Source organism: Leucopleurus acutus, assembly GCF_964270905.1.
Source record: "Leucopleurus acutus genome assembly, chromosome: 3".
Lineage (NCBI taxonomy): Eukaryota > Metazoa > Chordata > Mammalia > Artiodactyla > Delphinidae > Leucopleurus > Leucopleurus acutus.
In genome coordinates, this window is record NC_139145.1 from 81,984,881 (window position 1) to 82,011,322 (window position 26,442).

Sequence of the window (26,442 nt, forward strand, 5' to 3'; positions counted from 1 at the left end):
TAATGAACAAGATATCTAAAAGTCATGACACTGATAATAATGACCATTATACAGCACCATACCCTATACAGATGTATACTTAAACTTGTTGGGGTAAAACAGTTCTTTGATAACATTACTTTTAAGAGACAGCCCCCTTACTCCCCTCACCCCCTTCCAAGGCATTTTCGAAACAAAAGGATAAAATGTAAGGAAAAAACATTTTTTGCCGTTGATTCACAGAGTCTCCTGAAACCATTTTGGGCCCTGAATTCATCGAGACCCTGGCATTTTCTGGGGAAGCTAGGTCTCACTCCATTCTGTGTTGCATTAATCTGAATCTTGAGTGCTAGAGGGAGCTAGAGACTCTAGCTGGAATCATATAGGGCCACAGGAGTTGTCACTTAGGGTGGTGGCTGAGAATCCAGGAGACAGATGAAGCCAAGAGAATCTGAGGAGGCACATATGATTTTTCAATACAGTATGTAAATAGTATCTTCGCTTTTTCGTCTGAAACCACCTATGGGCCATTCACTTACCTGAAAAATGTCCAGGACCTTTAGTGGCCATAGAACACTTTTTGAGAAACACTAATGGATCTTCTCAACCCCCTTTTCTCACTGTTATCCTTCAACAAATCCCATATCCTCTATTAAATTATGTACTGTCCTTAACACATACTACATAGCCTGGAATCTTCCTTCTCTGCTTTCCTTTTACTTTTTCTTCTACCTGTAACGCCACCTCTTCATCTGTACCTAACCAAACTCCTCTTCTGCTGCAGAAAACAATCCTTTATCCATGTATTATTGTATCTCCATCATGACACATACAGCATTCTACTTTGTACTGTACTTATTCAAGTAGCCCTCTTCTCCCTTCAAGGTTAAGGTCCACATTTGATTTCTGTTCGGATTCCCCACAGTGTTTTTAACATAGCAGATATTTAGTGTGAGTACCAAAAAATGAAACGTTACAGGATTTCTAAGAAGGCAATTATAAATGTGGAATAGGATATCCAGGAGTAATTAAAGCTTGAGTTCTAAGGAGGAGCTCAGAATGAAAGAAATACCACGGTGAAAATTTGCTTGTCATATTTGTGAGACCATATAAGGAATTGTATATGTAAGGCTGGATAGGTGGGGTGAGTTCAGATTATAGAGGATATTGAACACCTTTGCAAACTTATTCTATGAAGAACTACAGAAGGTCAGTGAGCAGCAAAGTATTCTGATTAAGTCACTAGTGGTTTCAAGACCCTTGAGTCGTGACTCCAAAGAAGTAGTGGCCCTTTTGATATTTGCCTTGCACTTGCATCATCATCAGTAAGATAAGTAGCATCTGTATAGACAGTAATTTTATTTAATCCTCAGAGTAACCCTGTGAAATAGGTACTAATATCTCCATTTTCCAGAATGAGAAAATGCAGCAGTGAGTAGTAGAGCCAGGATTTGATGCCTTACAGTAGTGTAGAAGTTAACATTTATTGTAGAAAGCAGAGGAGTCTGTTTTAACCAGAATCTTGGTACAAGCTTCATTTTAACTTTCTAATGTTATGGGCAGTTATTCTAGTATTTGAAGCAATTATTGATGAGCCCAAACTAAAACAGAAGGAAATCCTGTGAGAAAGATGAATTTAAAATACACTCTTATTCTATCAAAATTAAAACTTTCTTAAACTGAGAAATAGTACAATGTGAAATTTTACATTTTTTAAGTGAAATTATCTTTTTAAAATAACCAAACAGGATTGGCTATTGGAAAATAATTATAAAACTTTAAATGCTTTGTGTATTGCAGAATGTAAAGTTACTTGGTTTTACATTTTTACTTTTACTTTAATAAGTTTTTAAATTAATTTTATCTATGCCAGTGCCAGCTAGAGTCTACAGGATTTCCTACAAGGAGTCACATATTTTATAAACCTTAAGAGATCTTTGATAACTGTTGATAGTTTTGTTGAAACAGTCAAATCAGTGAAACTAATCTAATAAATATTCTGGTTATATGAGTTTCCTAGTTTGACTCCCCAGCTCTGCCTGGGCAATTACTAGTCTAACAGTCTTCACAAAAGACTTTTTGCAATCAATACTCATTTGGTAATTTAAACTTTAAAAATTAGATTGTTTTATTTCTAGAGAATTTTTCAATATTAGTATCTTGAGCTCTTCTTTGCATTTTTTTGTCATTCTAAGTGTTAATATTATTAGAGACTCAAATAATTAAACCATATGAGAATAGAATAATGTTTTTCAACTGTATTGTTTTGTAGGATTTTTAAATGGTGATCACTACTGTGGTATTTAATTTGAATTTGTACAGCATAAAAAATAATTATTTCTACATGCTTTTCTAACTTTATAAGACTTAAATTATAAGTGATATGGTTGGTCAAATAGGAAGTTGAAATAATTTGGCTTATTTGAATATCAGAGCTACTTCCATAAACTTGAGGATAAAACTGAAAATTATGTAGCCTGGAAAGTACGCAATAATACTTATGTTGAGACATACACGAAATTGAGTTTTGTTTGTCTCTATCAGATGTCTATGCAAATCAGTATAAACAACATTTAATTTTACTGTTTACTAAAACCTCTTGTCAAATTGCATAATGAAATAAGATCTCATTTCAGTTTTCTAATTAACATTATATTAATTTTGAATCTAGAATCCTGGAACAGCTCATCCTTATGATAGTGGCCACATAGCAATGACCTACACTGGCCTTTCATGCTTAGTTATTCTTGGAGATGACCTAAGCCGAGTAAATAAAGAAGCTTGCTTAGCAGGCTTGAGAGCCCTTCAGCTAGAAGATGGAAGGTATGGGTCATTCTTTGTTACTTGTCTTTTTTTTTTTTTTTAAGAAAAATCATTTGGAATTAAAAATAGATATAATCCTATACTAGAATTGTAGAGTTTATCATAAACTCTTATTAGAACCACCTAAAGTTCACTGTATACATACGGTTTAAGTGCCTAATCAGTGAAATATTTCTTATGTGAATGAAAATAAAAGTAATCACAATAACAATTCCATTTTTTCTCAGTTCATTTTTCTTTTTTTTAAAGGTGATAATAGATCCATAAATAAATGGTTTAATAGTTTCAGGATTAGGATCTACTTTAATTTACATTCTGGGTAAAAAAAATGGACATTTTGAAGCAGACATACATTTAATCTAAACTTTTATGCCTTAAGACATAGTGATGGGGGCAAAAGGGATGAACATTGAATATTATTATATTCTAGTGTAGGTAGTTTCTGTGATATTATTAAAGGATAGAAAAAGTAGTGAGTTCACTAATATTTGATGGTTTGAGTGGTGTGTCTAACAAAAAAAAAGTTTTAAGGTGAAACATTTTTTTTAAGTTTAGGAAGTGATAAAACAGTAGTGATGCTATCTAAAGAAAAGACTTTGCAAACAAATCCTGCCACGTTGTTATAGCTGTAGTCCATCTACTGCTGTGTCTATTTTCCTGTCAGTATTTTAAAAACACTGCTGTTGATGAGGGGAAAATTAGTGGAAACATATAAGGTAAATTGACATTAATTGGAAATACTATAAAACTAAATATTTACCTCAGCAAGTACATGTGACTAATTTCTCAATAATTCATTATAGTCTTTGGTCACTGCTATCTTATCCTTATTTATAAATAAAAGAATAGATATGAAATACAAACTATTATGTACTTCTCTAAAACTAATTAAATATGTGAAAATTAAATTAAAACCATATGATCAGGGCTTCCCTGGTGACGCAGTGGTTGAGAGTCCACCTGCCGATGCAGGGGACGCTGGTTCATACCCTGGTCTGGGAGGATCCCACGTGCTGCGGAGCGGCTGGGCCCGTGAGCCATGGCTGCTGGGCCTGCGCGTCCAGAGCCTGTGCTCCGCAACGGAAGAGGCCACAATGGTGAGAGGCCCGCGTACCACAAAAACAAAAACAAAAACCAATATGATCAGTTAATTAATGGTTATCTATATATACATTGAGAAGAAATTTCACATAAGCAGAACTTGGGCTTGAGAATTTCTTACTACCCAATAGGTCCCTGCTACTTTTTCTGCTGTTAATTCTCAAGCCACTGTGCCATAGCTTTCCATGGCTGAGAGCAAAGAAACTTACTCTGAGTGGTGGCATCTGGGAAAGAGTAACTGTGGTAGTATGTTAAGCTACCCAGAAATTGAACTTGGGAGTACAGTGTTGATTTAGAGATAGTTTTATATTATTCAAATTAATAGTCCTTTATTGAATAATACAAGTAGTATATGGTTTTTAAATCTGTATTTAGTGATAGCTTTTTCTGTGAGTGAAGACATGAAGTAGGTGTTTCTAACTAACCCCCCTACAAAAAAATAAATTATAGTACAGTAAATCATATGGTTATTATTTTCAGTTTTTGTGCAGTACCTGAAGGCAGTGAAAATGACATGCGATTTGTATACTGTGCTTCCTGTATTTGCTATATGCTCAACAACTGGTCTGGCATGGATATGAAAAAAGCCATCAACTATATTAGAAGAAGTATGGTGAGTTATGTTGATAAATTGACTCTTTGTTTTAAGTTATTACTGCTGATATATGGGGGCTGGGGCATGCCTCATCTCTTCTAGCAATAATTTGGAAATAAGGATAATAAGATTGCTTTCTGGGTACATCATATATCAGAATAGCCATTTAAGAATAATATTCAAGGAAGTGACTCTTTAGCCATTAAATTTTAAATGTAATCTGATTGTGTCCAAAGAAACTGTCTTTAGCAGAAAGAGATTAGTCAGCCTTAGAAGCAAAAAATAGTAAAATCTCAAAGGTAAATGTTGAACCTATCTTAATAGGGATCATTGGGAAGTTGCAGCCAAGCATAAAGGAGAATTACAGTGCCCTTGGTGAGATTATTCCTATATTGGGTGTGAGGTGTGAGTTCCTTAAACTGTTTTGACTACCAAGATTGACTAGGCTGACAGTAGATTTTTGGATCACTTTTGGTTTCTTAATACTTTTATGTGGGGTTTTTTTTTAATCTAAGGTTTATTTTAAGGAGAATATCAAGTAGAAATTTTATTCTTTCACACAATACAATTTAGTCTTTTTATCAACAATAGTAAGGAAAACTTAGTTTAGTCTCAGCCAGAACTATCCTTTGCTCTACTTTTTAGTCTCTCATATACAACCAGAGAAATAGAAGTGCTGCTTCCCAGGTCTATTTTACTTCCTAAATATGAAAGTTTTATAGATTAGAATATTTTAGGCTGTTAATTCAACTTTTACTAGTCCATATTTCAGAACAAAAATGTGTTCTTAGAGGAATGGAGTTATTTTTAATTGAATGTGTGAATGTGAATCAGATTTTATAGAATCTATAATAGCACAGGTTTTTAAAAGCCTGTGGAGGCAGAAAGACGAAACCTTTAAAGGAGTTTTAACATCTTTATTGGAGTATAATTGCTTTACAATGGTGTGCTTTATAAAAGGAGTTTTAAGAGGAAAGGAGATTTATGTTATAGACAAAGGTGGGAGATATACATTTTGGCATGAATATTGCAGAAATAACACCATGTTCTTCTCAGTGCATTGTATTTGGAGGTACAACATGTTGATTTGCTCTATCATTGGTGATGTTAACTTTAATCACTTGGTTAAGGTGGTGTATGCCAGATTTTCCTCTGTAAAGTTAGCATTTTTCCCTTTGTAATTATTTAGTATCTCATGGTGAGATACTTGGAGACTGTATAAATATCCTGTCCCTCATCAAACTTATCCACTAGTATTAGTATGCATTGATATTTTCCAGCTCTATCATTCATTCTGTAATTATCAGTTAAAATTCTACAGTTATGGAAAGCTTTCCCTTCACCTTTATCTACTTATTTATTTATTTAATTTAAACAGGCACTCTAGATTCTTGTTTTACTCAATGGGTTATTATCTGTAACTATCATTATTTATTTTGATGCTGTCCCAGATTCAGCCAGCAAAAACCCCTTCACCCCTTCAGCCAGCACAAACCCCTTGTGCCCTTTTGGTATGTCCCCTTCATTCTTTGACCACCTCCTTGTCTTCTGGTACAAGATATTCCAGGTTCATAGTTTAATTTCCCAGCCTCAGTTCTGAAATTGGTCATTTCTTCAAGGAGTTCTAGTTCTTATTGGAGGGTGATGTTTAGAAACCACGATTTGGGCACAAAATGTACTTATTGGTACTGGGATATCACTGCTTCTAGCCTCTCTCTCAGAGGTAGGAAATGTATATATATATATACACAGACATCCCCCTTACACACTTATACACATCTATATCTTTTTCTCTATCAATCAAAAACCGTGAGTTCACACTAATACCTCAAATTTTAATCCAATACCACTAGGTTCATTTTAACCTTCCTTTTTTCATTTGTAACTCCCTTCTCAGAGAGTGACAAACCTGTCTACTATTATCCAGAAAATACATTGGTTCTTTTTGTTTAGAGCCTGAAGGTATATAGTCAAAATGTTATATTTAAGAAACACTTGAGTTACTTCTTTTATTCCCTCCACCCCCAACCTTTAGTTTGTTTATGTTAATTTATTTGAAATAAAGTTGTTTATTTGTTTCTGTTTGGATTCTATTTTAGGATTCCCCCCAACTTTGTTGATTTTATTTCTTTAATATGTGAAATATTAACTCGGTTTTGAAAGTCATAACTATACAAAAAGTTATATTCAGAGATGTGTAACTCACAGGGCTTCCTGTTGCTTCTATCTCCACCCCCTTCCTAACTCCCATGTTTGCCACCTTGTTCCCATTCACTCTGTAGGTAAACGTTCTCATTAGTTTTTGGTTAGGCCTCCCTGTACTTCTTTTTGATGAACAGATATGTACATTTTTATTTCTGCTTTCTTACTCAAAAGAGTACTTTTTTCAGTTTGCTTTTTACATTTAACAATATAGCTTGAAAACCACTCTATATCAGGTCATAGAAATTTTCCTCATTTCTTTTTTAACAGTTTTGTAGTACTCCATCACGTGCACATGTCATAGCTTTTTCCAGCTCTTCTATATATAGGCTACATATTTTCCAAATGCGAACAGTGTTGAAATTCATACCTTCTACATGTGTGCTTATGTATTGTTGGGGATATAACTTCAGAATAAATTCCTAGCAGTGGAATTGCTTAATCAAAAAGTAAATGCATACGGGGGAATTGGTTCAAGGTGGTGGAGTAGAAGGACGTGCACTCACTCCCTCTTGCGAGAGCACCAGAATCACAACTCACTGCTGAACAGTCATCGACAGGAAGACACTGGAACTCACCAAAAAAGATACCCCACGTCCAAAGACAAAGGAGAAACTGCAACGAGATGGTAGGAGGGGCGCAATCACAGTAAAATCAAATCCCATAACTGCTGGGTGGGTGACTCACAAACTGGAAAACAGTTACACCACAGAAGTCCACCCACTGGAGTGAAGGTTCTGAGCCCCATGTCAGACTTCCCAACATACGGGTCCAGCAATGGGAGGAGGAATTCACAGAGAATCAGACTTTGAAGGCTAGCGGGATTTGATGCCAGGACTTTGACAGGACTGGGGGTAACAGAGACTCCACTCTTGGAGGGCACACACAAAGTAGTGTGCGCATCAGGACCCAGGGGGAAGGGGCAGTGACCCATAGGAGACTGAACCAGACCTACCTGCTAGTGTTGGAGGGTCTCCTGCAGAGGTGGGGGGAGGCTGTGGCTCACCATGGGGACAAGGACACTGGCAGCAGAAGTTCTGGGAAGTACTCCTTGACATGAGCCCTCCCAGAGTCCACCATCAGCCCCACCAAAGAGCCTGTAGCCTCCAGTGCTGGGTCACCTCAGGCTGAAAAACCAACACGGAGGGAACTCAGCCTCACCCATCCGCAGACAAGTGGATTGAAGTTTGAACTGAGCTCTGCCCATCAGAGCAAAACCCACCTCTACCCACCACCAATCCCTCCCATCAGGAAGCCTGCGCAAGTCTCTTAGATAGCCTCATCCACCACAGGGCAGACAGCAGAAGGAAGAACTACAGTCCTTCATCCTGCGGAACGAAAAACCACATACACAGAAAGATGGACAAAATGAAAAGGCAGAGGACTGTGTACCAGATGAAGGAACAAGATAAAACCCCAGAAAAACAATTAAATGAAGTGGAGATAGGCAACCTTCCAGAAAAAGAATTCAGAATAATGAGAGTGAAGATGATCCAGGACCTCAGAAAGAGAATGGTGGCAAAGATCGAGAAGATGCAAGAAATGTTTAGCAACAACCTAGAAGAATTAAAGAACAAAGAAAAAGAGATGAGCAATACAATAACTGAAATAAAAAATACACTAGAAGGAATCAATAGCAGAATAACTGAGGCAGAAGAATGGATAAGTGACCTGGAAGACAGAACGGTGGAATTCATTGCCACAGAACAGAATAAAGAAAAAGGAATGAAAATAAATGAAGACAGCCCAAGAGACCTCTGGAACAACATTAAATGCACCAATATTTGCATTATAGGGGTCCCAGAAGGAGAAGAGAGAGAGAAGGGACCCGCAAAAATATTTGAAGAGATTATAGTCTAGAACTTCCCTAACGTGGGAAAGGAAATAGCCACCCAAGTCCCAGAAGCACAGAGAGTCCCAGGCAGGGTAAACCCAAGGAGAAACATGCCGAGACACATAATAATCAAATTGCCATAAATTAAAGACAAACAAAAACTATTAAAAGCAGCAAGGGAGAAATGACAAATAACATATAAGGGAACTCCCATAAGGTTATTAACAGCTTATTTCTCAGCAGAAACTCTACAAGCCAGAAGGGAGTGGCATGGATATTTTAAAGTGATGAAAGGGAACAACCAACAAACAAGATTAATCTACCTGGCAAGGATCTCATTCAGATTCGACAGAGAAATCAAAAGCTTTACAGACAAGCAAAAGCTAAGAGAATTCAGCACCACCAATCCAGCTCTACAACAAATGCTAAAGGAACTTCTCTAAGTGGGAAACACAAGAGAAAAAAAGGACATACAAAAACAATTAAGAAAATAGGAATATACATATTGATAATTACCTTAAATGTGAATGGATTAAATACTCCAACCAAAAGACACAGGCTCACTGAATGGATAGAAAAATAAGATCCATATATATACTGTCTACAAAAGACTCACATCAGACCTAGGGACACATTCAGACTGAAAGTGAGAGGATGGAAAAGGATATTGCATGCAGTGGAAATCAATAGAAAGCTGGAGTAGCAATATTTATATCAGATAAAATAGACTTTAAATTAATGAATGTTACAAAAGACAAGAAAGGACACTACCTAATGATGAAGGGACCAAAATCCAAGAAGAAAACAATAACAATTATAAACATATATGCACCCAACATAGGAGAACCTCAATACATAAGGCAGATGCTAAAAGCTATAAAAGAGGAAATCGACAGTAACACAATAATAGTGGGGGACTTTAACACCTCAGTTACACTAATGGACAGATCATCCAGACAGAAAATTAACAGGGAAACGCAAGCTTTAAATGACAAAATATACCAGATAGATTTCATTGATATCTATAGGACATTCCATCTGAAAACAGCAGGTTACACTTTCTTCTCAAGTGCACATGGAACATTCTCAAGGATAGATCACATCTTGGGTCACAAATAAAGCCTCGGTAAATTTAAGAAAATTGAAATCATATCAAGCATCTTTTCCAACCACAACGCTATGAGATTAGAAATAAATTACAGGGAAAAAAACCCATAAAAAACAAACACATGGAGGCTAAACAATATGTACTAAATAACCAAGAGATCACTGAAGAAATCAAAGAAGAAATCAGAAAATACTTAGACACAAATGACAAAAACACGATGATCCAAAACCTATAAACAATCTAATCTTACACCTAAAGTAACTAGAGAAAGAAGAACAAACAAAACCCAAAGTTAGTAGAAGGAAAGAAATCATAAACATCAGAGCAGAAATACATGAAATTGAAACAAAGAAAACAGTAGCAAAGATCAATAAATCTGAAAGCTGGTTCTTTGAGAAGGTAAACAAAATTAATAAAACTTTAGCCAGACTCATCAAGAAACAGAGGGAGAGGACGCAAATCAATAAAATTAGAAATGAAAAAGAAGTTACAACGGACACTGCAGAAATACAAAGCATCATAAAAGACTGCTACAACCAACTCTGTGCCGATAAAATGGACAACCTGGAAGAAATGGACAAATTCTTCAAAAGTTATAACCTTCCAAGACTGAACCAGGAAGAAATAGAAAATATGAACAGACCAATCACAAGTAATGAAATTGAAACTGTGATTAAAAATCTTCCTACAAACAAAAGTCCAGGACCAGATGGCTTCACAGGTGAATTCTATCAAACATTTAGAGAAGAGCTAACACCCATCCTTCTCAAACTCTTCCAAAAAATTGCAGAGGAAGGAACACTCCCAAACTCATTCTATGAGGCCACCATCACCCTGATACCAAAACCAGACAGAGATCTACCGAAAAAAATTACAGACCAATATCACTGAGGAATATAGATGCAAAACTCCTCAACAAAATACTAGGAAACAGAATCCAACAACACATTAAAAGGATCATACACCATGATCCAGTGGGATTTATCCCAGGGATGCAAGGATTCTTCAGCATACGCAAATCAATCAATGTGATACACCATATTAACAAATTGAAGAATAAAAGCCATATGATCATCTCAATAGATACAGAAAAAGTTTTTGACAAAATTCAACACCATTTAGGATAAAAACTCTTCAGAAAGTGGTTATAGAGGGAACGTACCTCAACATAATAAAGGCCATATACGACAAACCCACAGCAAATATTATTCTCAATGGTGAAAAACTGAAAGCATTTCCTCTAAGATCAGGAACAAGACAAGGATGTCCACTCTTGCCACTATTATTTAACATAGTTTTGGAAGTCCTAGCCATGGCAATCAGAGAAGAAAAAGAAATAAAAGGAATCCAAATTGGAAAAGAAGAAGTAAAACTGTCACTGTTTGCAGATGACATGATACTATACACAGAAAATCCTAAAGATGCCAGCAGAAAACTGCTAGAGCTAATCAATGAATTTGGTGGAGTTGCAAGATACAAAATTAATGCACAGAAATCTCTTGCATTCCTAGACACTAAAACGAAAGCTCAGAAAGAGAAATTAAGGAAGCGATCCCATTCACCATTGCCACAAAAAAAATTAAATACCTAGGAATAAACCTACCTAAGGAGGTAAAGGACCTGTACTCAGAAAACAATAAGACAGTGATGAAAGAAATCAAAGATGACACAGACAGATGGAGAGATATACCATGTTCTTGGATTGGAAGGATCAATATTGTGAAAATGACTATACTACCCAAAGCAATCTACAGATTCAATGCAATCCCTATCAAACTACCAATGGCATTTTTTGCGGAACTAGAACAAAAAATCTTTAAATTTGTATGGAGACAAAAAAGACCCTGAACAGCCAAAGCAATCTCAAGGGAAATAAACGAAGCTGGAGGAATCAGACTCCCTGACTTCAGACTATACCACAGAGGTACAGTAATGAAGACAATATGGTACTGGCACAAAAACAGAAATATAGATCAATGGAACAGGATAGAAAGCCCAGAGATTAACACACGCACCTATGGTGAACTAATCTGTGACAAAGGAAGCAAGGCTATACAATGGAGAAGAGACAATTCCTTCAGTAAGTGGTGCTGGGGAAACTGGACAGCTACATGTAAAAAAATGAAATTAGAACACTCTCTAACACCATACACAAAAATAAAATCAAAATGGATTAAAGACCTAAATGTAAGGCCAGACACTATCAAACTCTTAGAGGAAAACATAGGAAGAACACTTCGACATAAATCACAGCAAGATCTTTTATCACCCACCTCCTAGAGTAATGGAAATAAAAACAAAAATAAACAAATGGGACCTAATGAAACTTAAAAGCTTTTGCACAGCAAAGGAAACTATAAACAAGACCAAAAGACAACCCTCAGAATGGGAGAACATATTTGCAAATGAAGCAATGGACAAACGATTAATCTGCAAAATATATAAACAGCTCATGCAGCTCAATATTAAAAAAACAAACACCCCAATCAAAAAATGGGCATAAGACCTAAATAGACATTTCTCCATAGAAGACATACAGATGGCCAAGAGACACATGAAAAGCTGCTCAACATCACTAATCATTAGAGAAATGCAAATAAAAACTACAATGAGGTATCACCTCACACCGGTCAGAATGGCCATCATGAAAAAGTCTACAAACAATAAGTGCTGGAGAGGGTATGGAGAAAAGGGAACCCTCTTGCACTGTTGGTGGGAATGTAAATTGATACAGCCGCTATGGAGAACAGTATGGAGGTTCCTTAGAAAACTAAAAATAGAACTACCATATGATCCAGCAGTCCCACTACTGGGCATATACCCTGAGAAAACCATAATTCAAAAAGAGACATGTACCCCAATGTTCATTGCAGCACTATTTACAATAGCCAGGACATAGAAGCAACCTACGTGTCCATCGGCCAATGAATGGATGAAGCAGATGTGGCACATATATACAATGGAATATTACTCAGCCATAAAAGGAAATGAAATTGAGTTATTTGTAGTGAGGTAGATGGACCTAGAGTCTGTCATATACAGAGTGAAGTAAGTCAGAGAGAAAAACGACTACCGTATGCTAACACATATATATGGAATCTAAAAAAAAAATGTTTCTTATGAACCTAGGGGCAGGACAGGAATAAAGATGCAGATATAGGGAATGGAGCTGAGGACACGGGTAGGGGGAAGGGTAAGCTGGGGCGATGTGAGAGAGTAGCATTGACATATATACGCTACCAAATGTAAAATAGCTAGTGGGAAGCAGCTGCATAGCACAGCGAGAGCAGGTCAGTGCTTTGTGACCACCTAGAGGGGTGGGATAGGGAGGGTGGGAGGGAGACTCTAGAGGGAGGGGATGTGGTGATATATGTATACGTATAGCTGATTCACTTTGTTATACAGCGGAAACGAACACAACATTGTAAAGCAGTTATACTCCAATAAAGATGTTAAAAAAAAGTTCAAGAAGATTTCTCAGAAGGGAAAGATCTGAGTTTCCAGATATCCTGAAAGGACCACTGAGGGCCCATTATAATGGATGAAAATAGGCTCAAACCCAGGAACATTACTGTGAAATTTCATAACACTGGGACAAAGGAAAGATCCTTCTTTGCCTTGACTCCTAGAGGATGTTCTCCACCAAAACAAAAGAGTAAACCAAGAAAGAGGAAAAGATAAGAAATCCAACTCAGGTGAAAAACGTAGGAAGTTCCAAGGCTGATAGTGAAGGGAAGTCCCCAGATGACAGCTCTGCAACAGTGTGGAGAGCACTCAACCCAGATAGGACAAGGATGGAGGAGTGGGGGGCTCTGTTCAAGAGAAAGACAGACATTGGTAGGTGTCTAATGGTGGTTGACTGTGTCTATCAGAAGCTGTGTCTATTAGACGGTCAGTACAAAGTAAAGCACACAAATGGGGGAAAAGGTAACAGTTAATTTCAGGAAAAATAAGAAAATAAACAACCATAGTCCACAATGCTCAACTGTGAATTGTATTTTCGTAGACAGGTTACATAATCACAGAAGTTGATTTAAGCAAAGTGTAGTATCCTCGGAGCATGGGGCACAGGAACAGAGGGGAATGGGGTGTAAGAGAGTTGGATGCTTATCTACCATAATAAATGATAGAATATGTCTAAAAGTCACAATTTAAAACAGTATGATCTAGGCATATTATTTGGAAGCACCAAGATGTATACTCCAGAAGAAATGGCCAAATACTGAAAAGTGGTTGCCTCTGGAAAAGGGTACTGGAGGAGTGTGAGGAATGATGCAGGGAATCACTGTTTTGTTACAAATTTTTGTTATAAATTTTTCAGTACCATTTAACTTTCTAAATGATGAATGTATATACCTTTGATAAAATAAATTTAAAAAAATGTTATGCTTTTCTAGGGTTTTATTTTAATAATTTTTAAAAAGCATATGTTATGCTTTTTTCAAAATGAAAAAATAAAACAAACATAAAGGAAAAAAAAAGAATTACCATATGACGCAGCAATCCCACTGCTGGGCATATACCCAGAGATAGCTATAATTCAAAAAGACACATGCATCCCAGTGTTCATTGCAGCACTGTTTACAATAGCCAGGTTATGGAAGCAGCCTAAATGCCCATCGACGGACAAATGGATAAAGAAGATGTGGTACATGCATACAATGGAATATTACTCAGCCATAAAAAAGGAACGAAATTGGGTCATTTGTAGAGACATGGATGGACCTAGAGACTGTCATGCAGAGTGAAGTCAGAAAGAGAAAAACAAATAGTGTATATTAACACGTATATGTGGAATCTAGAAAAATGGTACAGATGAACCAGTTTGCAAGGCAGAAATAGGGACACAGATGTAGAGAACAAAAGTATGGACACCAAGGGGGTAAAGCGGGGGGTATGGTGAATTGGGAGATTGGAAATGACATATATACACCAATGTGTATAAAATAGATAACTAATAAGAACCTGCTGTATAAAAAAAGTAAATGCATACATAAAGTTTATCAGATATTGCCCATTTTCTCTACAAAAGGTATGAACCAATTTATATTCCCACCAGTGTATGAGAGTGCCTGTGTCCACACAGTGTCACCAATAGAATGTGTTTTCACACAGTTTTTATTTTTACCAATGTGATGGGTGAAAAATGGTATCTCAGTGTTTTTAATTTGCATTTATTTTATTAGGAATGAGTTTGACCATTTTCTTAACTTTAGGACTGTACAAAACCAGGCCACAGGCCAAATTTAACCTGTAGTCCCCAGTTTGCTGACCCCTACTTGTAGTCCATTATTTTTCCTTTTTCTTTAGGTATTCCAATTTAGTGTGTTTTCTTTCTTTGCTTATCTTTCATTTCAACCACTTTCTCTCTGACCCTTTTTACTTCTTTATCTCATTTTTATTCTCTTTGCTGTTTTCAGCCTTTCTTAAATGTCCCTTACTGTGTTTTCCTGAAATCATTTAATTTTTATTTCTTCCTACTGTTTATCCTTTTCATTTTTTAACGTTAAATCTCTATTCATATTTCCGAATGCTTATTTGAGGATATGCAATTGAGTTTGGGGTGCTGTATTACAGTTTTCCTTTGCTTTATCACCATTTTTTGGAGGTGAAGGCAGATTTTCCTATACTGGGATGTTTTCATTCTGATTGTTGTGTTTTCATCTCAGAGTTACTTTGTCTTTTTCTGTTTAGTCATTAGTGGATTTTTTTTTTTCTTACAAGAATTCCTAGTTTAAGAGTGCCCTCTTTTCAGTGCAGAGAAACAAAGTATGGTTTCTTTAATTTAGAGTGTCTTTTTGTTTGTTTGTTTGTTCAGTGATTGGGGAAGGTTTGTGAGTTCTGTGATTTTCTGGTAGGAGAAAGGTTCTCTTTTGTTTCCCGGGTTTTTGCATTTTGCTCTTTGGAGTTTTCATTTATTTGGTCTTCAGTGGGCCCTTCTCCCTTCCTTTTTTAACTGTCTTCACCAGACTTATGCCCATTGAATGCTGCCACCTTGACTTGCACACTCTCCTCGGTCTTTTCTCTGTAGTCACTGTTCAGCGTTACCAGAGCTCCTACAGTACAGGCATCCTCACTTTGCCTGGTAGTGCCAGACTGTAATGATGGTCTTGCAGGCTGAAATGATGCACAGTGATTTTAATCATCAGTGGGAAAAATGACACTTGTTCTGTGACCTTTATAATTTTTTGCCAAAACATTAAAAACTATTACCGTTATAAATGTATACAGAATTTTTAAATGGTAAAACCAATGTTTATTTATTAGTACATCATAATTTAAAACATTAGCAATATTGAAAATTAAAGTGTTTTCTGTGTAAAAACATTCATCAATAGTAGCTTGAACAGCACTGTTTGTTTTCTCATTATATAATTTATAATATGGAGCAGGCATCTTTTCTGTCTTGGTAAATGATCATACTCCTTTCTAAGTTTGTATCAGCTTCCAACATTCTGTCCTTTGTATTTTCATTGTTGTGAAATATCTGAGAGTTCCTTTTATGTGAAGTTTTTGCCAGCATCTCTTCTCTAGAACATCTCCATCTTTTTCATCAGAGCCACTTTCCTCATTTATGTAGATATTTCGCCTTCACTTGATTTTTCTGACTGCATATCTAGTCTCAATCAGCCAGCACTGTCATGATAGCTGTTTCTTATATTACTCTGTTTGATCTCAATTTCACTTTCAGTGTTAACTGCTTTTCATTTCTTTACTGCACTTTCATCTTTGGTAGCCAATCTCCTTTTTTGATTATGTTTTTAAAACATCATGTGGGTTTATCACTAAAAGACAAAGAGACAGCACAGCCACATACATTGCTGTCTGTGTGAACTGAAAAACATGTGCAGTGACCAATTACTACAGACTTTGAAAAAGGTGACATGATTGGTCACTGATTGTGATACACATCTATTATGTATGTAATGGTTTGTGGACTGAGGAGCTAGCAGCAAGTTTGTACTTTATGCAGTTGCTAACTGTTAATATATTGTTTTTACTGAAATTTGAACCATACTATGTTACTTAACTAAGCGGGGGTACCTGGAATTTGTGTATATTGGAACTGTGCAAAGCAAGGATTGCCTGTATTTCACACTGAGGCTTTTCCTAGTGATTTAAGCTAGTGATTTTAGGTAATCTCAGACCTGCCATTAGCGTCCCTCCTCTCTCTTCCTCACAAGTTTTCATAGATTGCCCTTGCTCTCTGCAAAAGTATTTCAGGAGTGTGGGATTTGATGTTTCTTCTTCTGTAGAAAGGAAATTTGAAGCTTGAGCATGTCTTCTAGCTTTGACAAGGTTTCAGTTTTATGTAGTTGTATTGTTCTTATCCTGTTTTGATTTTGTGGGATATGTGGGGAGATTCAAATTTAGGCAGGCACCATTATCATTGGCTACCTAAGAGCCTCAAAATAGATTTGTGTTTATAATGTTATAGGAGTATAAAATCCTTACATTTTCCTTAAATTCATATATTCTTGAAAGTGAGAGAGGAATAAAGGTTGGGGCTTCTTATTGGGTAGAAATTAAATATGTAGGTGCCATCTTTGGACAGTCTATTCTTAGAATATGCCTAGTGCATACATTTACTGATTTGGCTTGGTGAATAAGACAAGAGCAGGTACTTGAAAATGCCTAGATCTATTTCATTGTGGGAAAGAGTGCATATTTTGAAAAATATAAAGGAGAACTAAAATTAGATCAAGAGACAAAAAATTAGCATAATGACAACTTATTTATTTATTATTATTTCCCTATTAAACTGAACATATTTTTCTTTTTCAGTCCTATGACAATGGGTTGGCACAGGGAGCTGGACTTGAATCTCATGGTAAGGCATCTTAAAATAAATGGACATGTAGTTTCTTTTGTTCCTTCAAATAACATCATGGTATCTTCAACATGTAGGACCTCAGAAGTCTGTCTCAACTCTTGGTGCAGCCTGACTGTCTTCTTTCCTACTTCTCTCTGTTGACACTGCTGTGCCAACTCGAGCCTCTCCTAGGTCAGTAACCATTCAGAGATTATTCAGACCAGAATGTTCAAACAGTACTTTCTGGTGATCATTTCAGCTGTTAGTTGCATGAAAACATCTTGGGATGATTTAAAATATTGTTAGAAAACAGCACGTTTTCTTCTTTGGTGTAATACTAAAAAGCTAGATACAGAATATTAAACATGAATCAATGAATTTGTGAAGAAAAAATTTTTTTTACCTTCCTTAATATAATTGTCCTAAGTCATAGTGATAAAACATTTTGCCACATAGCATATGTTCACTGCGTACATTAATACAGTCTTTCCTTTCACACTTTTCCTCAATTTTGGCAGAACCAGAGTGAGCGATAGTCACTTAGTTTGTCAAAACATCAATAGCCTGAACTCTTTCAAGTGGAATATATCATGTAGAAGTAAATGCACTTCCTTGCTCCTTTTTTTTTTTTTAAAAAAGAGCCCAGATCAGGGAGGCTCTCTGAGTGAAATCCTTGTTTCCTCTTCATCACAGCAGTGTTTTTGTGCTCACCTGTGTGTCCATCCCTCTGCTAGCACAATAGAGTAGAAAGAACACATCAATATTCAGGTCTCAGCCCTAACACTAGCTATGTAGCTTAGGCCCCTTACTTAATCTCTCTGAGGATTTCCTCATCAACAGAGTAGAAATAATTATATCTTTCTTTAAAATTATTTTTAGAGATATGAGGGAAACTGGTTTGTAAACTGTAAACCATGTATAAACATTTTTTTAAAACACATTCCTTGTGCTTTCCCTAGGACCTGTCCTATCAGGTATCTCTTCCCTCTCTGACATTTTCACTCCCTCCTTCGGTGGTATTTGTAGAGTATACGTGTCACTAAGGGGCGTATAGAAAACTGTCTTGGATTTTCCTCTGAAGCCATACTATAATTAGGACATCATAATTCTTGTGTATGTCTATATGAGATTGGGGGTGGCAGTAGCAATTATGTCACTGGTCATCACTACTTGGTAAGGAGGGATATACTTGTAGTTGCACAAAGAGGAAATCTGGCATCTATAAGAATTTCTGAGAAGACGAGGTCTGGGCTCACTATCGTAAAGGATGTTAATGGGCACTCAGGCGGAGGAGATACTTTGCAGTGCAGGAGACCTGTGGAACAAACACTGTTGTTCCCCAGAAAATGGGATTACGTTCTCTGGGATATGAAACAGAGAGGGCCGCTCAAACTTGATACTCTTGGATGGAAGAAAAGTCTTGCTGAGTCACACAAGTAGTGATTTGGAGTCAGTATGACTTGAGTAGGATCACACCCAGCAAGATCATCATTGATGGGCTGTGGTTCATGCCAAAAAGCTTACACCTTCCTTTTGCACTCTTTTTGTCTTGGTAGATTTAAGGTCTAAAGCCCAAGAGGAGGGCTTCCTACGCAGGGTGCCACAGTACAGGGTGTGCTGCAAATGGGCTGTAGGCATGCCAAGCTATTGCTGCCTGAGCCTTTGGAGCAGCCAAGACCTAGGTGTCTAGAGCTCCCGTTTAGGTGCCAGGAGCTCGCTCCTCAGGTCACCGCTGTGTGTTCTGCAAATGTCAGACGTTTTAATGTTCTTGTGTGCTGTGAGGTTAGATAGGCTGAGAAGTACTACTCTAGAAGGCTTTGGTATAGCCTCCCTTCCCTATCTTATCACTGTCTACACTGGCAAGAGAAACCTCTTTCTAAAAAGTAGTCTTGCAGATTGGGCACTCTGAAGTCATGGTGTTCTCCCTTTTTCTCCTTTTATTAATCTTTTTAGAATAGTAGTCCAGGTATACTATTTGCCCTTCTACACAAATGGCTTGTTCTTTAATTTTTCTGTGTAAGATTCGGCAACTTAAATATTTCTTTTAAAGTCATGAATGGTCTACATTTCAAATCCAGTGTCTTTTTCTCATTCCTCATCTTCTATTTATTGAAGCAAATGAAGCTGTTAGCCTCTCCCCCTTCTTTCTTGAAGTATCAATTCCTCTTGTCCTTCTTCCTGACAAGTTGTTTCTGGCTCCTTCACTATTTTTGTTTCTTCCTCTCACCTCTTTATCTTAGTCCAACTTCCTTCTTTTCATTGGATCATTCATCTTTCTAAATATCAGGACTCTTATACTTGCTATTCCTTCTATATAGAATCCTCCACTCCCATCCCTAGCAAACACCTGGCTTCACTTCACATCCTTCAGGTATTGGCTCAAATGATATTTTTGGAAAAGCCCCCTTTTTAAAATTGCAAACCACCCACTAACACACCTCCTGTTTAGAATTGCAAACCAACCACAGATACATACCCCATTCTCTGTCCCCCTTTCTGGCTTTATTTTTCTCCATATCACTTTTATTTTATTTATTTGTTTATTGTCTGTCTCCACATAATATATGCCTCATGAGATCAGAGGTTTTGGCCTGTTTGATTCACTGTTTTATCTCCCACACTTGTAACATGTGGCACATAGTTAAATGAACTAACAGATGGTTCCCTGTCAATCATCCCTGGGGTGATGGCACCCACACTTTGTTTCCAAATCTATACTGTTGCTTCTGAGCTGCATACTGCCTTTCTGTGTGCCTGCCAGGCAGAGCTAGCTACCTTTATATCTCTCAAGCTGCACATTTTTAAAAACCATCATTCTGCTCTTTCCTTCCTTCCAAGTCTGTTTTTGCTATTCAGGAATGTGGAACTATTCTGATCTACTGATTTTTCAGAGAGCCAGAAATCCAGAATTTGGGGTGTTTAATCTCCTGTTCTGTTTTTTGTTGTTGTTGTTCTTAACTTGCCAGTCACACCAGTCCTCCGTTAGTCACCAGTTTATAACCTTTTACGGACTTAAAAGGAAAAGAATTTATTTATTAAGCAGCTGCTCTGTGCCAGCTAACAGTTATTCTCACTTAATCCTCACACTAGCCCTCCGAGAGTGGACATCTTTGTATTAGTTAGATTCAATCAGAAGCAAAATCACTATGAATATTAAAGACTAGGAATTTATTATAGGAGTAAGATTTTACATGGTTGTGGAAGAAGATGGAGAAGTAAGGCCCTGAAAGGAGTAGTAGGTGGATCAGGAAAGAGTCACTGACAAGCTCTCCTGAGGCACTGGCACAGGTGGACAAGTGAGACCTTGCAGGGGAATCTGGAGAGCCAGGTGCATGCAGCTGCCAGAATGTAACTGGAAGGCTGTTGTTCGTACATCCATTCGTGGGCCTGGTGTCACTAGAGCAAGAAGTAGAAAGAACTTGGATTCCAAGTATATGGGAGAATAAGGGCAAGCTAGACTCTCACAGCACCTCTACCCTTGTCTCTTACCTTCTGTGCCCACAACCAGGGCAATGGCTACTGCTTCACTTCCACCTTAGAGATCTCACACAGATTTCTCTAGCTTCAGACCATATAAAGAAGGGGATTCTGGGAAACAGTTCTCGCTTAGCCAAGTTAACACAGTATAAAACCACCACAGTGATTATTGTCGTTTTACTCAGAGAAGGTAAGTAACTTAACTCCTAGGCTCACATATCAGGTAAGTGTCTTGAAACCCTATGCTTGTTCAGCAGTACCATTCTGCCCATATTTAAATCTCTTAGTGTAGTTCTCCGTGGTCCAGTGCCAGCCTAGCTTTGTAATGTGAGAGATCCCTTCCATGTGCTCTAGGTTGCAGAGAAAATGTATTCTCCAAATGTTCTTACATGCCTTCTCACCCCTGGACTTTACTAATGTTCTTTTTCCTATACTTGAAATGCTTCCCCTTTACTTCTCTTCATTTCCCTTTCCTTAAACTTCAAATTTTACCCATCTTTCTATGCTTAGTTTCACTGTCACATTCTTTGTAAAATCTTTCATTGTTTCTTGTCCCCCCAGCCCTAAGCAATTTCTCCCTTTTCTATATTCCCGTAATACTTGGTTCGTACCATTTACTTCTATTTACCTTCTCTGCTAGGTTGTAAGCTGATCGTGTCTTATTTATGTCATACTCCATATGCCCTTGAATATTGTAGTTGTCCAGTACATATTCGATGAGTTAGTTATGCTGTATTCCACTCTGCATCCGAAAGCTGGGAAGGCTGAATTTAGAATGTGTACTTCTGCTACAGTTTGATGTTAATCAAGTTTTTTCATGTGTTCTTTGTCCTAATTCTGCAGTCTAAATGCTACTTAATATACTGTTTTCTTTTTCTCTTTAACTCAACTGCTGTTCTCCAACACCTGCTTAGCCTGGAGTCCATTTGTCACGAGAACTAAATAGGCACACTGTACCCTTCTAGGCCATGATTATCAAATGTTATGATTCTGTTTATCCTAGTGATTCTTTTATGATAGTACAGTTTTAGGGGAAAATGTTCATGTGTTTTGGAAGAATTAGATTTTCCTACTTTGCTAGGATTGAAACTACTTTTCCTCTTGAGATTCATAATGTAAGAGTTCACATATACTCATTTGATTCCATGATTCTTTCAGAATATCTCTACTCCTTAATCCAGAAGAGAAGTATTAAACTTTACTTGGCCTGATTTCGTCTAAGCATTCAACTCCCTTGAATCTACCTCACTTTACCTTTTTCATGTGGTGTTTAAGAGTAAAATGATGTACTTATTTGTGTACCTGTTTACTTAGCTTTCTACTTTAGCTGTATGTTTGTTGACCATCTTAAATTACACATTTCAGAGCACATAGATTCTTTCAAATTATTTGGTATATACAAATAGATACTAAGAGAATGCTTAAAAACGAGCTTTAAAACCTTATGGGAACAATAAGTTAAAACATAAGTAAAGCATAGCAAACAGAACCAGAGTCAGTAACACCTCCTTTACCCTGCAACTGGAAGAACTGGGGTAGGTTGTAAAGAGAGAACCAGTCCCTCCCAGCTGTGATTTTTTTATGACAGTGGTATTCTGTGTACATTAATTATCCACATAACTGAAGCATTCCACTTTAGGTGGCAAACTTTCAGCAATTTCAGGTGGAAATCTTTCTCTTATTTGCATGTGTCTTAATATTCTCGTACTCTTACATGCCTTCGATACAGAAGGTTATTTTCATAACCTTCTTCAACCAGGGCATAATGAACAGAATTTTATCTTTTCTTGATGAATTCAGATCATTATTATGAGAAGGAATTCTTAAATTGTACTTTAATATATATAGTGATGTAACATTCTCGAAGATTTTTGAAGCTTGTAGGAATCATTGACCTAATCCTATTTAGCCCCAAAAGGATATTCTAGTTGAGGTCTTGTGCCTGCTTTTTCTTACTGTACTTATTGTCATAATGTTACCTGTCTTTTCTTGCTGTTTTTGTCTGCCTCTAACACTCTTCTAACATCCTACTTTTAATCCAGGTTTTTAGAACTGGTGTTCTAAAATTGTTTACACAGGAACCTCTCAGGGGTAAATGTTGATAAGTGAATTTTAGCTTAAAGAATAGACTTTGTAATGACTGTGTTTGGCTACTCAGAGACCAGGCTTACTTCAGAAATTGTCATTTTCAAAATCTGGTCATTTGGGCAAAGTAAAGAGTATTTTTATTTTGAATTGTGCCAGTTTGCTTTAAAAAATCCGAACAATTATTTTGGAGAGTAACAATTAAGTGTGTCTTTATTTCTTGGTAGATAGTTTTAAAGATTATGTACTTTCTTTTAGAGGCTTTATATTTAATGATGTAATAATACCTGAAGTCATGGCCAGCTTCTCATGAAAGAGAAATTGAAACTAGTAGGTCATTGAAGGGGAAATAAGATTGATAGTTGCTGAATAGAAATTATTCTAAAAGGTTATGATAAATTTGTTTTACTTTTGTTTTAATTCACTCATGACTAACATAGATCTCCCTTTTTTTTTCCATTGGGAAAAATTCTGAAGACTAAATAGTTCTTACAGTGTGACCCTTTTATTTATTTATTTTTATTTTTTGACAGTGACCCTTTTAATGTGATAGCTGCCTTGCATTTTCTAGAGAGAATGCTCACTTTTCCTTTGCCAGAGAATACAGCCAAGATTTGTAACACCAAAAGGAAAGTTACAGGATGAGGCATATTAGGAACAATCTATTTAAAGAGATGGAATTAATAAAAATCACTAGGTCAAGTTGTAATAAGTTGGAAATATAAGTATTTTCAAATTGTTTGGAGTTGACAGCAGATAACGCCAATGGAAAGTGGTGGGGGTTTTTTTGTTGTTGTTTTTTCCTTTATGGAAAAATACTGACTTTTCATTTCCCGAGGAAAGTAATTACCTTTGTGACTATATTGGTTCTATTGAAGCTGTAACATTTTAATAAACTTAGGGGTATAAAACAACACAAATTTATTCTCTTACAGTTCCAGAGGCCAGAAGTCTGAACTGCATCTTACAGGGCTTCAAATCAAGATGTCAGCAGAGCAGGTTTTTTCTGGAGGCTCCAGGGGATAATCTGTTCCTTTGTCTCTTTCAGCTTCTGGTGGCTGCTGACATTCTTTGACTTCTTGTCTCATCACTTTAGTCTCTGCTTCCATAGTCACAATGCCTCCTCTTTGACTGTGGTTTAATCTCCCTCTGCCCCCGTTTTATAGGGACACTTGTGGTTACACTTAGGGTACACCCCATCCAGGATAATCTCCCCGTCTCAAGATCCTTAACTTCCATCACATTTGCAGAGTCCTTTTTGCCATATAAGGTAGCATGCCCATGTTCAGGGATTAGGACCTGGATATCACTGGGGGGCATTAGTCAGTCTACCATAGTGAGCATGGACCTGTATTGTGCATCTACTTCCAGATACAGTTTTCTTCTCCACACTACCCCCATCCCCAACACACACACACACACACACACACACACACACACACACACACTCTTGCCCTTTGCTAAAACTTTTCTTCCTTAAATTTCTTAAGCTGACATATAAGCTTCTAGTTTATGTTATATGTGAAAATCAGTCTGTAGCTTTAGGCAGATGGAACCTCAATTCATAATCAATACACTGTCTTTAAGGGAATTAAAATCAGACTCAGGTGATAGAGTAGTAGACAGGGAGTAGGAGTTCTAGATTTTAGTTTCAACTCTCCCATTAACCATATAATTTTGAACTACTTTCTAAATCTTTTTTCATTTAAAAAATTGTTCTTACGGCCTTAAGTTATTTTAATTTTTTTCTATTTCATCAAGTTCATATTGAAGACTCCAGTGCTTAGTGGTTATTTTAAATAGTGAAATTAAGGTAAATAAAATAGTGAAATAAAAGTAAAATTAATTGTCTTTTAATTTTATTTCACTATTTTCTAGAGTTATTTAACCCTTTTTTTCTTCAATCATTTCATATTATTTTCCTAGACATCTAATAAGTTTAAAGTATTGTGTGGTTTTAATTAACAGGAGGATCAACTTTTTGTGGCATTGCATCACTGTGCCTGATGGGTAAACTAGAAGAAGTTTTTTCAGAAAAAGAATTGAACAGGATAAAGAGGTGGTGTATAATGAGACAACAAAATGGTTATCATGGAAGACCTAATAAGCCTGTCGACACCTGTTATTCTTTTTGGGTGGGAGCAACTCTAAAGGTAAGAGAAATAATAAAAATGAGAAACCTTTACTCTTTGTTAATAAAAAAACTGTGTGTAAAGGGTTTGGTCTTTGTAATGTTCATTAAATATTGTTAGGTTTAGGGCAAAAGGTTTTTCCTGTTGCTCTGGCAAAGCTAGTCTCTGTATGGTTTTTCCACAGAATTCAATTATCTGTTGTACTACTTAGAAATTTCTATTCTTATAAAGCTCTAGTGTCCCAGAACCTATGTAAGAAAGTAGGTGTAATGTCATAAAAAACTTTTACCTGAAACTGATCAGTGGTCTGTCTAGTGGGGAGATCTGTCTGAACATACCAGTAAAGGGTTTATGGGAAAATTTAATCTTAAAGGATAAACCATGGGTCATTTCTTTAGAAACCATCTAAGGTTTTCTATTTTGTATTAATTTATTTGTGTAAGCCTTCTGAAATGTATTGATTAATATGTTCATACATTTTCCCCATCTCTACTACCTTTTGATGTACCTAAATACATAAGCTTATTAGCCATTGCATACCCACAAGTTTTCAATACCTTAAAATCGCCTTTTTTGCCTTTAAAACATATCACCTAGGCCTGATATTCAGGAATCTAACAAAAGTCTATGTTCATCATCTATACACAGTAAGTCCCCTGCATATGAACAAGTTGCATTCCGAGAGTGCGTTTGTAAGTCCAGTTTGTTTGTAAGTCTAACAGAGTTAGCCTAGGTACCCAACTAACACAATCGGCTGTATAGTACTGTACTGTAATAGGTTTATAATACTTTTCACACAAATAATATGTAAAAAACAAACACAAAAAGTAAAACATTTTTAATCCTACAGTATAGTACTTTGAAAAGTACTATAGTGCAGTACCACAGCTGGCATACAGGGGCTGGCATCGAGTGAACAGGCAAGAAGAGTTACTGACTGGAGGAGGGAGAGGAGGTGGGAGATGGTAGAGCCAAAGGATCGTCAGCAACAGGAGATGGAGGGCAAGCTGCAATTTCACTCACGCCTGACGTGGATGGCACAGGTTCTGGTTCCTTGCTGGATTCAGTTCTATCTACCCTCTTGAAAAAACGATCCAGTGATGTCTGGTTAGTAGCTCTTTTTTTCTCGTCATAGATGACACGCTAGCACTGGATTGCATTCTGAATGGCTGCTGCAACCTTCGTGTACCGTTCTACATTCGGGTCCTGTGCCTCAAAAACTAACAGTGTCTCCTCAAATAAAGAAAATCCCCTTGCCATTTCCTGCATCATGAATCTCTTCGGTTCTTCAGT

The 26,442-nt window shown here is 36.8% G+C and overlaps 1 protein-coding gene across 1 annotated transcript in view; it reads left to right on the forward strand.

Annotated features, from left to right (window-relative positions):
* PGGT1B (protein geranylgeranyltransferase type I subunit beta) overlaps window positions 1-26,442 on the forward strand; it is a gene marked incomplete at its 5' end in the record, with an annotated part of 60,878 nt that overhangs the window by 20,854 nt on the left and 13,582 nt on the right. Inside the window, 4 exons of the mRNA XM_082836599.1 lie at window positions 2,651-2,802; window positions 4,384-4,516; window positions 17,428-17,473; window positions 24,986-25,170. Coding sequence (XP_082692725.1) covers window positions 2,651-2,802; window positions 4,384-4,516; window positions 17,428-17,473; window positions 24,986-25,170 — 516 coding nt within the window. The remainder of the gene's footprint in view (window positions 1-2,650; window positions 2,803-4,383; window positions 4,517-17,427; window positions 17,474-24,985; window positions 25,171-26,442) is intronic.